The sequence below is a fragment of the Macaca fascicularis genome, chromosome 8, assembly GCF_037993035.2.
Source record: "Macaca fascicularis isolate 582-1 chromosome 8, T2T-MFA8v1.1".
In the NCBI taxonomy this organism is placed as follows: Eukaryota; Metazoa; Chordata; class Mammalia; order Primates; family Cercopithecidae; genus Macaca; species Macaca fascicularis.
In genome coordinates, this window is record NC_088382.1 from 31,297,506 (window position 1) to 31,311,536 (window position 14,031).

Below are 14,031 nucleotides of genomic sequence, written 5' to 3' on the forward strand. Positions count from 1 at the left end.
TTTAGTGACTTTGAACTACTCGTTTACCTTTAGTCCTGTTGCCTCTGGTAATCCTACCTAAAACCTCGCGGAATACAGAAATAAACAATGCAAAAGAGTTCAGATGTCCAGAATGAAAGACTTGAGAATTTGTTCTCTAGATTGGTGATTCTTAGCTTTCTTAGTTATTATTACCAATAAATAAGCCCGTTTTTATTGACAATTAAGAATGAAACAGTGAACCTCACAGAATTAGTTACAAAAATTACAGAAATGTTATGATTTTTACTTTTCAATAAAGAGCAATGAACTTCTTCAGAAAGAAGGAAAATAAATGGCAATTTTTTTTAAGGCTTCTCTCATCCTCCCCCCAAAATTGAGAACATTGTAGAAGGGTGCATTAAGAAAAATGGTTGGGTTCTAAGAATTGAGAGATGTTGGCCGGGCGCAGTGGCTCATGCCCATAATCCCAGCACTTTGGGGGGCTGAGGCAGGCGGATCACTTGAGGTCAGGAGTTCGAGACCAGCCTGGCCAACATAGTGAAACCCCGTGTCTACTAAAAATACAAAAAAATTAGCGGAGTGTGGTGGCACATGCCTGTAATCCTAGTTACTTGGGAGGCTGAAGTACGAGAAATGCTTGAACCCAGGAGGTGAAGGTTGCAGTGAGCCAAGATCGTGCCACTGTACTCCAGCCTGGGCAACACAGTGAAACTCCAAATAAAAAAAAAAAAAAAAAAAAAAATTGAGAGATGTTGAAAAGCAGAGAAGTCTGGGGTCCATGCTGAGTTGTCTAAACAGTGTGGTAACTGGAATACAGAGCAAGGACTTTGAAGTCAGGTGGACCCAACTTCGGATCCTGACTCCAATTTTATTAGCTCTGTGTCCTTGAACGCGCTGTTTACTCCCTTTCAACTTCAGTTTCACCACTTGTGAAATGGAGATAATAGGACACACTTCATAGAGCTGGTGGGAGGATTCAGTACTAGAGTGTGTGGCACAGAGCTTGGCCCACAAAAGACTGTAAATGTGAGCTCCTATCCCCTCACTTCACTAGCCCTGCTAGCAAGAGACTTACTTCTCTGCCTCTTTGGCCAGCATTAAGGCCACTAACTCAAACAGCATGAATCTAAAGTGGTGCTTGCTACTCTGATACGTGATTTTAGTAAAAGACAAAAGTGATTGGTAATTTTGTAAATCATTGCTAAGATTAATAGACTCGGTGAAAAGACTTTTGTGTATATAGAAGACATTTCATCTAAAATATTCCTGTAATCATTACATATACCCTCCCCCCTTTTTTTCTTTCATTTAAAATGACTCAAAAATATAGAGTGGGAAATAAATAATGCAGATGGTTTTCACTTATGTGAAAAATGGTTGCTAGGAATTGAAAAATAGGTTTTCACAGTTAAAATCACTGCTTTCAAGGAGATTATGGTTGCAGCTTACTGCAGGAGAATAATAATGATAATGATGATAATAACATTACTATGCTAGCTCAGTCACATCAATCCTATGAGGTGTAGATAGTATATTATCCTCATTTTGCAGATAAAGGAACCGAAGCACAAAGAGGTTAATAGCATCCTCATGTGCATAGTTAGGAAGTAGCAGAGCCAGGATTTGAACTTAGACAGCCTGGTTCCAGAGCCTACACTCTTTACCACTATCTCATGCTAGGAGGACAGAGAGAAGGCAGTTTTTTTGAGAGGGAGTAATGTCTTGAAACCTGCAACAGGTTAATTATTTTAGATTTGCTCTACAGGTATTCTGAGAGAAGCCTCACAAAGTGTATTGGAATTACTATAGAGACCAGACCAGATTACTGCATGAAGCGGCATTTAAGTGACATGTTGACCTATGGCTGCACAAGGCTGGAGATTGGGGTGCAGAGCGTTTATGAAGATGTGGCTAGAGACACCAACAGGTAAGATGGTGGCAGGTGATCTTGCACAAGCCTTCCTCCAGCTTCACCAGTTTTCTCTACATTCACACCCAGCCTTTCTTCATTCTGACCAGTCTTAGGGAAAGAAGTATGGATATTCCTCCTTTTCGAAGTTCTTTCGTCTGTCTATCCTCTTACTTCCATCTCCTCCTTCCCTCATTTTCAGTTTTTCTCTAGTGACTCTTTTCTAGCAGCCTGTAAACATGCTCATCTCTCTCCCTCTTCTTGTCCTACACAGCCTTGTCCATACAGAAAGCAGGGGAGAGGACTCAGGGTTAGTAGTTTAAAGCAGGAGAGAAGGCCAAGAACAAAGAAAAGAGTGACTAATGTTGAAGAAATTCATTTCTGTGGAGCAGATACCAACTAGCAAAAAGTATGGTGATGCCATGGTTGTAAACTTTGAGAAATTCGGGAATGCAAGGAAAGAAGGAAATAAGAGTTGTTAGAGCTTTATTATGCTCCCTCTAGAAATATGTCTTTTAGTTGAAAAGAAAATGCCCGTGAAAGGTTAACTGTATAAGGAACTTCACAGTTAATTGCTAAATTAGTGGAGTAGGGGAGACAATTGAGAGTTTATTAGGCAGCTGAGATGATTGACTAAGAATTGTAACGGTGGGCTTCGGAGGAAGGATGTGTTGAGTTGGATGTTAAAGGCCCCTTTATTCTGTAGGGTTTCGGTAGATGTGATTGGTGTTGTGCCAGGAGAAGGAAGCAGAGGGGAACTAGGGAGACAAGCACTGATCAGCGTCTTAGAAACAACCAAGAGGAATGCCAGGCCGAGGAGGATGGAATTTTCCCTTAAGGAATAGAGATCTGTTGAATATTTTTTAGCATGGGGAAGAATCTCATGGATATCATGTTTAAGAAAGAGTAACTGAATAGGATGCTTTTATGTGGGAAAAGGCTTCAACCAGGGAAACTATGGAGTGGTGTAGCCTTCAAGGGCTGTGCTAGAGAGACACCTGGGCAGATGGAGGGGAAGGTGAAGCTTTCTGAAGAATACGACATCTGAGTTGAGACTTCATGGAAGAGTCTGAGTTGGTCAGGTGCAGAAGAGGAAGATTGAGGCAGAAGGAACATATGAACAAACTCCTGGAGATGGGAGTGTGTGGCACATTTGGGGAAATTGGAGTGGCTTAGTTTGGTTAGAATGTGAGATAGGAGAATGATAAAGAGATAAGGCTGAAAAGCAAACAGAGGGCCTGGTTATTAGGGGCCTGAAGAGTCAGCCCAGGGAGGCTGGACATTAATCCAGCGGAGCAAGCCACCAGCAGGCTTAAAGCTACAATGTGATGTAGCATATCTGTGGCTTAGAAAGATGCCTTAGTTACAGTGAAAGGGGCAGGTCAGAGAAGAGCAAGTTGGAAGGGAGATCGGGTACGAGGCTGTTACAGAAATTAAGCAGGAAATACCGATGTCCTGGAAAGAAGTGAGTGGTGGTGCTGGTGACTGACTGGAAGTGAGGATAAGAGAGAATGGGAAGTCAAGGAGGCTTGGAGAGAACATGTGTTTCATTTGGCTACACTAAGTTTCAGGTACCTGTAGAATAGCCAAGTGAAGGTTTGCTTTAGAGCAGGACTAGGCAATAGACAATTCAGCAGTGATCAAAATGTTCTGTGCTTGCAACCAAGTTTTCCATTTTAATTCTTCTAAATATAAATTTTAATAACCACATGTGCCTAGTGGCTGTCATTTTAAATAGTGCTGCTTTAAAGTATTGGTTATTTGGGTTTGGAATTCAGGAGACAGGCCTGGCCTTGTCCTAGGAATTGGGAAGTCATTAGCAAAAAGAGATTAGAAATTGAAGTCATGGAAATGGATGGGAGCATTCTGAGAGAGTGAGATGGAGTCTGTGGTTTTTAGGATCCTTCTGCCGTGAATGGGAACACCTTTGTGGCAGAAGGATTGCCACAAGGCTTCAGTCTAGTTGCCCAAAACTATTATTAGGACTTGTTTCCTGCTGGATGTGGCTCTAGAATGCTAAATTAAGATGATTTATCCACGTGACCCCAAATGACTCTGCCTTCTCACTAAGTCATTCTCTCTTTCTACTGTTTTTTTAAGGCTCCTCCAAACCCACCAGTGAAATCTATTGTGTATTATAGGTTTCAGTCTTCCTCTCTGTCTACAAATAATTTCACAAGATCTTTAAAGGAAAGAACATAGCAGCTTGCTGCTTCTGCATGGTTTTGAGCTTTTAATTTTTAATACAGATACTTACATTCATAAGCTTATTTTGACGGGTGATGCTAAACCAAACAATTTTAATACACATTAACTTTTGCTACCCCAATGCTTTACTTTCAAGACTTTGAGTAGATGCGTAAGGGAATTTCTGAGAAATATCTCAGAAATAAAGTTATTTACTTCCAGGCCTCCTGAGAGGTGGGGATGTAAAAAATAACTTTCTGAGGTGTCTTTTCCCCCAGCCATATGATTTTGGTTATGGAATTTCTGTTACCTGTCTCAGAGATTGTTTTCCCCCTGTTCCTTGTGTTAACTTTGTCACCCATTTACACAAATAGGTAGTGATTTTCACAGGTAGTGATTTTCTTTCCTTAGGGGCCACACTGTGAAGGCAGTGTGTGAGTCATTTCACCTGGCCAAAGATTCCGGTTTCAAAGTGGTGGCCCATATGATGCCTGACCTGCCAAATGTGGGACTAGAAAGAGACATTGAACAGTTCACAGTAAGTGTGGCTTTAGCCAGGCGCATTCAGAATGCCTCTGCATGTTTCTTATCCCATCTGCTCTTGTTGCCTGTTTACTGATGTTTTCCATTGTTAAAGAAATGCATCCTTATTATAGAATACTGGAAACACAGTAGGGTAAGGGACATCACCCACAGCCCCATCAGACAAAACTCTTAACATTTTAATGGGTTCTTTCCAAGATTTTTCTATGCTTAGGCTTTTTTGAGGGTGAGGTTGTCTCTGCAAATATAACACAGACATACAAATATGTATGACATAGGAAATTATTGTAAAAGTTTTTTCACTTAACATTATAACAAATGTTTATCCATGTTGTAGCATGGTCTCTGTTAACATGTTAACATATTTAAATGGCTTTTTAATTTAATATGCTATATCTTGCTTAACCCCTTGCAAGTTTTTCAGAATAGGGTATTACTGGTTTTTTAATATTATTTAAAAAACACTGCAGGTAAATGAGTTTATGTGTATAATTTTTTGTCGTATTTAGGTTTATCTGTTTATGATAAATTCCATGGAGTAGAATTATCAGGTAAAGGTAGAAACATTTTAAGACTCTCACTCTATTAATAAGTTGCTTTGCAGAGAGTTATAACAATTTACACTCATTTCAGCAGAGTTTTTCTTCACAAATAATTCTCTCCTGTTTATTTTCTATGTATGCTTATACATGCACACATACATATGTACATATATTTTACTCTTTGCTAGTCTGATCGAGAAAAGTGCCATTTTAACTTGCATTTTGAAATTGTGATAATACATTTTTCAAGTTTGTATTTACTAATTACATTTCTTTCATCTTTTTGGAGTTGTGTGTTTTTATCCTCTGACTCGTTACTCTATTGGGATAAGAATATTTTTAATAATAGTTTATGTGAACTTTTTAGGTAAGGAGATTATGGACTCATTGTTTTTTATATTTGTTTTAAATATTTTACTTAACCTATTATTAACCTTTTAGTTGTGCTTCCATTAAGTCGATCTTTTTTTTTGTTTTTTCTTCAAATGCTTCTAAGCTTAGAACTGCCTTTCTGTTCTTTGAATTTTCACTCTAGGTTGTTTTATTGTTGTTATTTTAACCCTCACAGTTTCTTGATCCATGTTAACTTTGTTGTGGGAAATGAGATTGGTCAGGCCTTTAGTTTTTCTTCAGATTCTCAGATAGGGCAAGTGTGTTTTAGGGATATCCTTTTATTGAAGGCGATGACAATATTTGTCAAGTTATTTCATCTATAAAAGTACTTTTAATTTGCTCTGTTTAGAAAAATGCAGTTCACCATGTCTTATTTGTGAAGTTAATAATTCTTTCCTCTCAAGAAGTTTACTTTTATTATTTTTTAAGTTGGTGAACTGCACCTGAGGACCTGTTTATGAGATAACATTAATTCAAAGATATCCCTCTTCGTAATTCCCCCACACTGGCTGTGTAATAGATTGTGAGTCTGGTATCCTCCCCTCAGTAACTAATAGCCAGGTGCTCAGACTCCAGGCCAAAAAGGCACCTGAAACACATATTATTATTATTATTATTATTATTATTATTATTAGTAGTATACTTTTAAGTTCTATGGTACATGTGCACAACATGCAGGTTTGTTATATATGTATACATGTGCCATGTTGGTGTGCTGCACCCGTCAACTTGTCATTTACATTAGGTATTTCTCCTAATGCTATCCCTCTGCCTGCCCCCCATCCCATGACAGGCCCCAGGGTATGATGTTCCCTGCCCTATGTCCAAGTGTGAAACACACTTTTCTTTAGCACAGCTCCTAGGTGGACCAGTAGGATAGCCAGAACTCATAAAGTGTAAGTGCTCCTGAAAAATATAGTATGTTTCATACTGTAGCAAGCCATAGCAAACAGCTGAGTCTTGCTATGTATTTTCCTTGGTGTCTTCAACATAAGGAATAGTTCAGTAATAATATTGCAAAGACTACCCTTCCTGTAAACATTTATTTGCTTGTTTGTAATCTTTGCAGGGAAACACACAGGGAATATGAGTGGATCATATTTCTTTTCTAACTGCGTCCTAGTAAAGAGTAACAGAAGGGAGCTAAAATGAAAAATATGAGTTCTTTCTAGAGAAGAATTCTCTACAAATTAAATTGTTTTAAAATAAATAATTTTTAGAAATTGATAAGAGACAAATAGCTCAGTAGGAAAATGGGCAAAAAACTTGAACAAGCATTTCACAAAAGAGAATATTCAAATAGCCAATAGACCTGTCAAAAAGTTCTCAAAGTAATTAATCTTCAAAGAAGTGAAATTTAAAACTACAATTGGTTTCTCAGTTTTCTATAGCACCTTGGTCTTGTATTGTGGCTGTAATTTATCTTATCTCTGAAGAAATTTATTACAGATATTTTTTATACATTTTATTTTTCTTTATGCAATGCCTCTGTTTCCTTTTTTCCTTTTTGTTTTGGTTGGCCCCTTAATGTCCTAGGCTTTCCCCAAGTTTATGATGATCTTCAGTCAATTTCTTATGCCCCCCCCCCTTTTTTTTTTTTGAGACGGAGTCTCGCACTGTCGCCTGGCTGGAGTACAATGGCGCAATATCAGCTCACTGCAGCCTCTGCCTCCCGGATTCAAGCAATTCTCCTGCCTCAGCCTCCTAAGTAGCTGGGATTACAGGTGACTGCCATCACACCTGGATAATTTTTTGTATTTTTAGTAGAGACGTGGTTTCACCATGTTGACCAGGCTGGTCTCGAACTCCTGACCTCATTATCCACCCGCCTCAGCCTCCCAAAGCGCCGGGATTACAGGCATGAGCTACTGCGCCTGGCCTAAAGCAATTTCTTATGCTTTTAAGAGTAGGGGATTGAAAAACTGGATGGCAAGGCCTGTGTGCCTAGCTTGCAGGCATGTTTCACTGAAGAACGTTCTTTTAGCAATAAGCTGTCCTTTCTTTAGGTTATTCCTAAATGTCAGTATGGTGAACTCTTATGTAGAGCCATTTGATTCATCCAGAGATGAACTCTCCAACTTCCTGCTTTGGGCTGGGTGGCCTGGGTATATCTCAGGAAGTTGGTTGCTGACATCCAGAGAGTGGGGCGGAGAGTCCACCAGTCTATGTGCTGGCTTTTCCCTGTTTTCAGCCTTGGTCTTCATCTAGACTTTCCTTTGTACTTGGAATCTCAGAGCCCGGAGGCTTTCCAGTTTCTCCAGGGACTAAACGTTCTCATCTCCCTGTTCAGGAAAGGCTAAGGGTTAACAGATAATTCCCTCTATGTACACACTTGATCCAGTACCCGTTTTTATTTCCATGTCTCTCCTCTGTCCTGCCCAGTTCTTGGTACCTCTGATCCGTGAGCCTTTCTGAGACTCGGCAGTGCAATTGAACAGGGCTTTCGTTTCTGTCTCCTTTTGCTGTTTTCTTTACTTGCAAAGTCATTCACAAGCCTTCCTAGTTTCTGTCTTTGAAGAATTTGTTGCCATCTTGGGTCTCATCCTTGCCTCCTTTCTAGTCCTCTTTGTTATTCTGGGTTTATACTTTTTAAAAAATTCTTTCCTGTTCCTTTTCTTTTTTTTTCTTTTGAGACGGAGTCTCGCTCTGTCACCCAGGCTGGAGTGCAGTGGCGAGATCTTGGCTCACTGCAACCTCCGCCTCCTGTGTTCTAGCGATTCTTGTGCCTCAGCCTCCTGAATAGCTGGGATTATAGGCACGCACCACCACATCCAGCTAATTTTTGTATTTTTGGTAGAGACGGGGTTTCACCATGTTGGCCAGGCTGGTCTCGAACTCCTGACTTCAGGTGATTCGCCTGCCCCAGCCTCCCAAAGTGCTGGGATTACAGGTGTGAGCCACCGCGCCTGGCCCCTGTTACTTTAGTGTGGTTTTGGAGGGAAAGAAAAGAAACACTTGTTTTAATTCTCTAGTGTAACCAAAAATTGAGAACCAATCAATTTTCATTCTTTCCAAAGGAATGTATCAGTCCATATGTCTCCGAAACTTATTATACAAGCACCAGAAGTACCTTTCTAAATCCCATGTTCAAATGTGGATTCAGACTGGGTGGACAATGGCTTCCATATGTGCTCTTTGTGGAAAGGCTGCAGAATATTTATTAAAGACCCGATGATTCTTTAAAATACAAATATTATAGGAAAATCACACAATTACAGAAGAAGATCTCTGAAACTGAATAGTACATAAAGAATACAGCATTTAAGAACATGATAGATGTCAATGAGAGATGGAAAGGTCTATCGTTACATTTCTTTGTAAAGCAAGTTTAACAATGAAGAGCTTTGTAAGAATGATGTGGCAAAGATAAAAAGGATTTTTTCCAGTTTACAAGATAGAGCTCTGCCAGCTGAGTAGATACTCCTGCCAAGGTGGGAGTGAGAGGGGACTGTGTTGAGTCCACTTTCATTTCTCCAAAATATATTATGCAAAACAAGATTAGAACAAATTATCATTGCCAAGTCATGGAAAGGAGAATGCCTGGTGTCTCATTGCTACATCCCAAAATAAAGAAAGAAAGCAGCCAGCTGGGGTGATACAATATAAGAAATGAATGTGGCAAAAGTAGATGAGTTAGATGTATTGCTCAGTGTCCGGATAACAAATGGACGACGTGTAGGCCAGGATAGGAATGGTGCCAGTTGGCTTAGGGACAAAGTAGTCATATTCAGGGATCAGCAAACTTTTCCTCTAAAGGACCCTATAGTAAACATTTTAAATTTTGTAAGCCAGATGATCTCTGTCACAACTTTTGAAATGTTTAAACAATTAAGTATATTCCATTATTAAAGGAAGATATACTCTAGAAGTGAAGGCAGACATTGAATAGATTGTCATGTGGTGATAAGAAAGAGGTAATACTGGGTTCAATGGGATTTTTTTTTTTTTTTTTTTGAGTGGGACAGCTAGTATTTGAAGGTCAGAAGGGCCTCTCTGAAGAAGTGGTGTTCAAACTGAGACCTGAAGATTCGCTAGATAAAGAAAAATTGATGAATTTTCCAGGCAAAGGAAATTGCCTTTGCAGGGCTGGAAAGGCAAGATGGTGAGGGGTGGCATGAGATGAGATTGTGCAGGAGACAGGCTGGAATGGTGAGGGCCTGGTGCAGTCCAGCACACACTTGCTTTGCCCCAGTGAGGCTACAGAAACAAGGAGTTTCTGTTCTGTCTTATGCCCTACCTGGTCAGAAGCAAAGGCTGCCCCGGGGCCTACAGGGTGTGCCAGAGAAGCTGTCCAAGGGTTGAGATTTCACCCTGGGTGATCTCTGCATAGCTAATGGAGAAGTCATTTTCTGTTCTCTATTCACAGGAGTTTTTTGAGAACCCTGCTTTTCGTCCCGATGGTCTGAAACTCTATCCTACCCTGGTGATTCGTGGGACCGGGCTTTATGAGCTTTGGAAATCAGGAAGATATAAGAGTTACTCTCCTAGTGACCTGGTGGAATTGGTGGCTCGGATCCTAGCCCTCGTGCCTCCATGGACTCGAGTGTACCGAGTGCAGAGGTAGTGTGTTATCTTTTATTCCTAAAATAGTTGGTGACTAGTCTGTTCATCATTTCTCATGGAAATAGTCTGATTTCATATTAAGGGTTTTGGATTTTTTAATGGAAATAAGGTAACTGGAATGCTATCTGTAAATAGAGAGGGATGGAAATCATAGCATGTCTAAGCCACTTTGCCAATATCATATTTATTTATCTACCCATTCATTCATGAGCCTGGAGATGGAGCCATGACGGTCAGTCGGCATGGTGCTTGCTTCCCAGCAGCTTATGGTCTAGTTCAGTGTTTCCTCTTCCAGGTCTGCTTCTGTCTAGATGCAGTAATGGGTGTGAGCATAAGAAGTGTGGCCATGTGTGCAATCTGTGTTCTAGAGCCTCTGAAAGAAAAAGAGTAGCAACGATCACTCTTTACAGATATTAATGTAAATATAGAGGAAAAGTGACGTATTTCTGATGGCATGAAGAAAATAAAATAATCTGAACTGCCTTCTTCCTAGGAAAGAGAAAGTAAGATCTCATTTACAATCAGGAACCTTATTTGCCTATTTATACATACATACATATGTACATACTAGAAACATAACATAACTTCACAGAAAAATTTTAGAAGCCGTAAAATTTTCTGTGTACCTACAATCCTAACAAAGCCGATTCCCACACACACGTTCTCACCACCCTGCCAAAAGCTACCCAGGCTCCAGTATTACAAATGCAAGGCCAGAAGGAGACTGCAAATGCATTACAGTCAGCTGCTAGAGCAGGACTCCACTGAGCACAGAAACTGTGTGACTGATCATGTAAAGCAGTGAACACTGGAAACAAGCAGAATTAACTACTTAAGGAAAATTATCAAGGATATAAAGTAACAGACTTACTTGCAGGTCAAAGGACATTTACATGATACTTCTGCTGCATACTGATTTCTCACAGTTTTAAAATCATTGGCCAAACTCCAGGATCTAAATTGCCTATATGATCTTTATTTTTAAAAATACACCTAAGAATACTAAGGAGATTTTAATAGAAAAATCAACTGTTGAAATTGCTTGCGTGGCCCTTCCCCTTGTTGTTCAACCCTTCTGAAGCAATTGAGTCCAAAAGACATTAGGTGGCGCAGAGCAGTGTAGGTGTCCACGTACAGGAGGCAGGGAGCCACAGCGGTCCAGAGCAGGGTGAGAAGGTCACTCATTCACATGCAGGAGGCAGAGGCGTGGTGCAGGCTGTTGAAGTCAGAATGTGACGAAAAGGGCGTTCATTCCCACCAAGGGCAGATCTGGTACAGGATGTCAGAGCTGTACATCCTCTAGGGGTGGGTTGGGGGTATATGCAGAAGAGGAGACAGCAAGAAAAGGCCAGTTACTTGTGGGGAGTTAATCTATTTGGCAGATATATTAATAATGGGTGCTAGGTTTTTTTGTTATCTTAGAAGTCAATTACAAATGTTGAAAAAGGAGAAAATTACTGTGAGCATTGTGGTGTTTTGGAATTGAAGATATTGGTGTGAACTCATAGTTTCCAACGTTTAGGAAGTTGTAGAAATAAGTGTAAATGTAATGAATAACAACACAGTCAGCCCTCCATATCCTCAGATTCTGCATTCTTCATATTCAACCAACTGCAGATGGAAAATACTCAGAAAAAACAGTGAGTGGTTGTTGCATCTGTACTGAACATGTACAGATTTTTTTTCTGGTCATTACTCCCTAAACAATACAGTATAACAACTAGTTATAGTACTTACAGTGTATTAGATATCAGTAAGTAATCTAGAGGCCAGGCGCGATGGCTCACACCTGCAATGACAGCATTTTGGGAGGCCAAGGTGGGTGGATTACCTGAGGTCAAGAGTTCGAGACCAGCCTGGCCAAGATGGTGAAACCCTGTCTCTACTAAAAATACCAAAATTAGCTGGGCATGGTGGCAGGTGCCTGTAATCCCAGCTACTCGGGAGGCTGAGGCAGGAGAATCACTTGAACTCGGGAGGCGGAGGTTGCAATGAGCAGAGATCATGCCATTGCACTCCAACCTGGGTGACAAGAGTGAAACTCCATCTCAAAAAAAAAGTAATCTAGAAGTGATTTAAAGTATACAGGAGGATGTGCATAGGTTATATGCAAATACTACACCATTTTATATGAGGGACTTGAGCATCCATGGGTTTTGGTATCTTTGGGAGTCCTGGAACCAATCTCCTTTGGATACTGAGGGACAACTGTAAATATAGAGTGTGTGTGTGTGTGTGTGTGTGTGTGTGTGTGTATGTGTGTTTGTGTTTATAGAAGTGAGTGCACCTAGTTTCGAGTGAGCACAGCTGATTTCCAGATCTTGGTCTCTAAATGCTCTCCATTACTAAAAGGAGCATCTTGTGCCAAAAAGTAAGGAAATGTTCAAAGAAGAAAGGGGAAGCTGGCTTAAAGGGCTCCCATTGGCCAAATCTGGGACAATTTGAGCATCAAAATAAATATTGATACTAACAGATTGTAACCAGCTGAATAAAATAGGAATCCACAAGTTTATACCAATATACATAATTAATAAATTGTGTGATTCAGAAACATAATATTTGCAGTCAGTCTTCATCATTCTCAGATTCCTTATTTGCAAATTTTCCTACTCACTAAAATTCATTTGTGACTCAACTCCAATACTGGCATTTTCACAGTCATTCTTGGGCATGCTTAGCAGTGAAAAATTTGAGTTGCCCAGCATATCACCAGCTGAGGTCAAACAGGTGGCGCTCTGCCTTCTCATTTCAGCGCTCACACTGAGAGCCAGTGTCCTTTTTGCAGTCTGTTTCATGCCATGTTTTTCAAAGTTTTATGCAGTTTGTTGAGGATTTGCTGTTTAGTGTGGCCCCCAAGCATAGTACTGAAGTGCTGGCTATTGCTCCTGAGTGCAGGAAGGCCGTGACGTGCCTTCTGGTGAGAATACATGTTATGTAAGCTTTGTTCAGGCATGAGTGATGTGCTGTTGGCCATGAGTTCAGTGTTCATGAATCAACAGTATATGTAAGTTGTGTTTAAACAGAAACACACATACAACAAGGTTATGTATTAATGAGTCGACAAAAATATTGTGACCAGGACCTCACAGGAACCTAACCTGGTATTTTCCCTAGGAGCAGTTGCTCAGTGTTCAATTGCAAAGTGTGTTGGTGACACTTTGTAGAATGTAACTACTTACTGCCTGCTAACAGAACTAGAACCGACTACCGACTGTACATAGTTTGAGAATATCTGCCCCACCATACGTAACAATTACAGAGTGAAAGAAAATAACCTAATAGTGGGAAAACCTGGCAGCTGATCAAAGTGAACATTATCAGTAATAGGACAAATCTCAGTTCTGGGCCGCCTGATAGAGGGTATGAGAACATAGCATCACTTCTCTGTTACTCAGCCAGAACTTCACGATCTGAATCCAATAGTCAGGAAACCTTAGACAAAACAAAATTGAGGAACATTCTAAAACATAACTGGCCCGTAATCTTCAAAAGTATCAGGATCAAGAAAAGAGTTCCAACCTGAAGGAGACTATGCAGACATGACAATTAAATACAAGGTTCTGAACTGGGTCCTTTGACTGTAAAGGACTTTATTGGGACACTGGTGAAACTCACATGGGGTCTAGGATTAGACACTGGTGAAGTATCCATGTTAACTTCCTCATTTTGATGGTTCTTTTGTAGTTGTATAAGAGAATATCCTTGTAGGAAATATTTAAAGTATTCTCAGGGCGTTGGGACATCTTATTTGCAAATTAACTTTCAAATAGTTCAGGAAAATAATTATTTGTACTGCACTTGGGACTTTTTGTGTAACTTTGATTGTTTCAGAATCCAAATTAATACAATAGACAACAAAGATGCAGTAAATAGCATTCACAGAGACAAAAGAAAAAGATGATTTGCATGTGT

At 40.1% G+C, this 14,031-nt stretch overlaps 1 protein-coding gene across 3 annotated transcripts in view; it reads left to right on the top strand.

Annotated features, from left to right (window-relative positions):
- ELP3 (elongator acetyltransferase complex subunit 3) overlaps positions 1–14,031 on the top strand; it is a 104,317-nt gene that overhangs the window by 34,130 nt on the left and 56,156 nt on the right. For all 3 annotated transcript variants that reach the window (XM_005562939.5, XM_005562938.5, XM_074000571.1), the window contains 3 exons: positions 1,748–1,909; positions 4,490–4,616; positions 9,923–10,116. In XM_005562939.5, coding sequence (XP_005562996.1) covers positions 1,748–1,909; positions 4,490–4,616; positions 9,923–10,116 — 483 coding nt within the window. The remainder of the gene's footprint in view (positions 1–1,747; positions 1,910–4,489; positions 4,617–9,922; positions 10,117–14,031) is intronic.